This window comes from Buceros rhinoceros, unplaced genomic scaffold (genome assembly GCF_000710305.1).
Source record: "Buceros rhinoceros silvestris isolate BGI_N320 unplaced genomic scaffold, ASM71030v1 scaffold34771, whole genome shotgun sequence".
NCBI lineage: Eukaryota > Metazoa > Chordata > Aves > Bucerotiformes > Bucerotidae > Buceros > Buceros rhinoceros.
The window spans coordinates 17,629-19,155 of NW_010396733.1; the positions used below are offsets into that span (position 1 = coordinate 17,629).

The 1,527-nt window shown below is 43.8% G+C and overlaps 1 protein-coding gene across 1 annotated transcript in view; it reads right to left on the reverse strand.

Annotated features, from left to right (window-relative positions):
• The window catches only part of PSAP (prosaposin), a gene marked incomplete at its 5' end in the record, with an annotated part of 12,213 nt that overhangs the window by 8,717 nt on the left and 1,969 nt on the right, over positions 1-1,527 (reverse strand). Inside the window, 2 exons of the mRNA XM_010145978.1 lie at positions 874-1,068; positions 1,341-1,466. Of these exons, the coding sequence (XP_010144280.1) occupies positions 874-1,068; positions 1,341-1,466 (321 nt within the window). The remainder of the gene's footprint in view (positions 1-873; positions 1,069-1,340; positions 1,467-1,527) is intronic.

The following is a 1,527-nucleotide window of genomic DNA, read 5'->3' on the forward strand; positions in this document are numbered from 1 at the left end:
TTCAGCTGACATATCTCCACGTAACACGTTTTAGAAGCTTCTGTTACTACCAAGTTTTAAAAGCTATTTTGAACTATATACAAACCTTAATAGATACTCTACAGAATACTTAAAAGCCTGGGCTAATGCAGACAGACAAGCTACTGCTGCTGTATGCACCAGCCACTAGATGGGGATCGGGCACCTACTTGGCTCTGAAACCGAGATAACTGTTAAGATACCCAATCTTCAAAATCTGTTGGGTTTGTTACAGACCACAGTGGTGAAGGTTTCTACATCTGTGGTAGATCTTACCTGCTGCACCTGCGGAAGCTCGTTCATCCACTCAACTCCCATATCTAGGCTTCGCCTCTACTCACAAGTTCATGGTCTCATCTACTCCTTTGCAACTCTTTGTTCTCTTCCAAGCCAGTCTGTCACCTCTGGATCAGAGAGCAACGCTTCCCCTGAAGGGCACAGCTAGCAGATTACTCAGAATACAGGAGAATTCTTCCTTTGAACACTGGTGTCAAACTTGCTCTCAGAAGAAAGTGTTCCCAGTAAGTCTTGCTTGACTTCTACATCCTCAGTGGGAACAGCCCAGCATAAGACTTGTCCAAGGGTGTCAATCCAAGGTTACACATATGAGCCACAGGGGCTGCAGCTATTGTTTTACTTAGCTTTAAACCCACAGGTTACAGAAAGAGGTAGGATTTTGTGCTGTTGCACACAGATGACAACGGGAGACAGTCACCAAGGTGAAGCGCATCAGCTCAATCTGTGCCCAGTACAACAATCTCTTACCAAGAACCATCACTAATTTCTAAGGCAAAGGAACACCGAAGCAAAACATGCACCCTTCTCTTGCATACCGGAATAGTACTGCATCCTTACCTTAGACTTCTGCTTGGGTTTGTCCTGAGGGTAAAGAAGAAGAGGCACGTTAGCCATGAATGGGGATGCCAGTTCAGAGAAGTCCAGCTCTGGTATCTTGTTGGACTGGAGTTGTTTCTGAAGTTTTACTGTGGCAAGGTGCTTCTGTAGGGACTGGCACAGCGAGAGGGCACTACATACAACTTCAGGTTTGTCCTAGGGGAGATAAGGTACATATGTAAAGTTCTAGACTGATGGCACTTCTATATGAAGTTCAGAGTAGAGAGTAATTCAGCTGAAACACAGCAAGAAGGGAAAACGTTTCACAGCAAGGAAGCAGCCTGCAGATTTACACCAATTATTGCAACACCAGGGATCCATACAAGATTAAAGGACCATATGCACAATCTTAAGTAGAATAGAAATTTAGACATCAACAAGAGCACAAACGTTAAATTTCCAACAGTTGCAAATTGTTATCTACTTACTAGCTCTTCTTTGATCATATCCATGATAACTGGTAGGTAGGAATCCACTATTTCTTTGCACTCAGAGACCAGGCCTGGGTCAGGAAGAAACTCACATGTCTTTTCCAAGTAAGAGCGGATCTCATCCTATAAAAGACGAGGTGGGCTATAGACTATCAAAATACATCTCTCTCAAACGCTCTTTCCC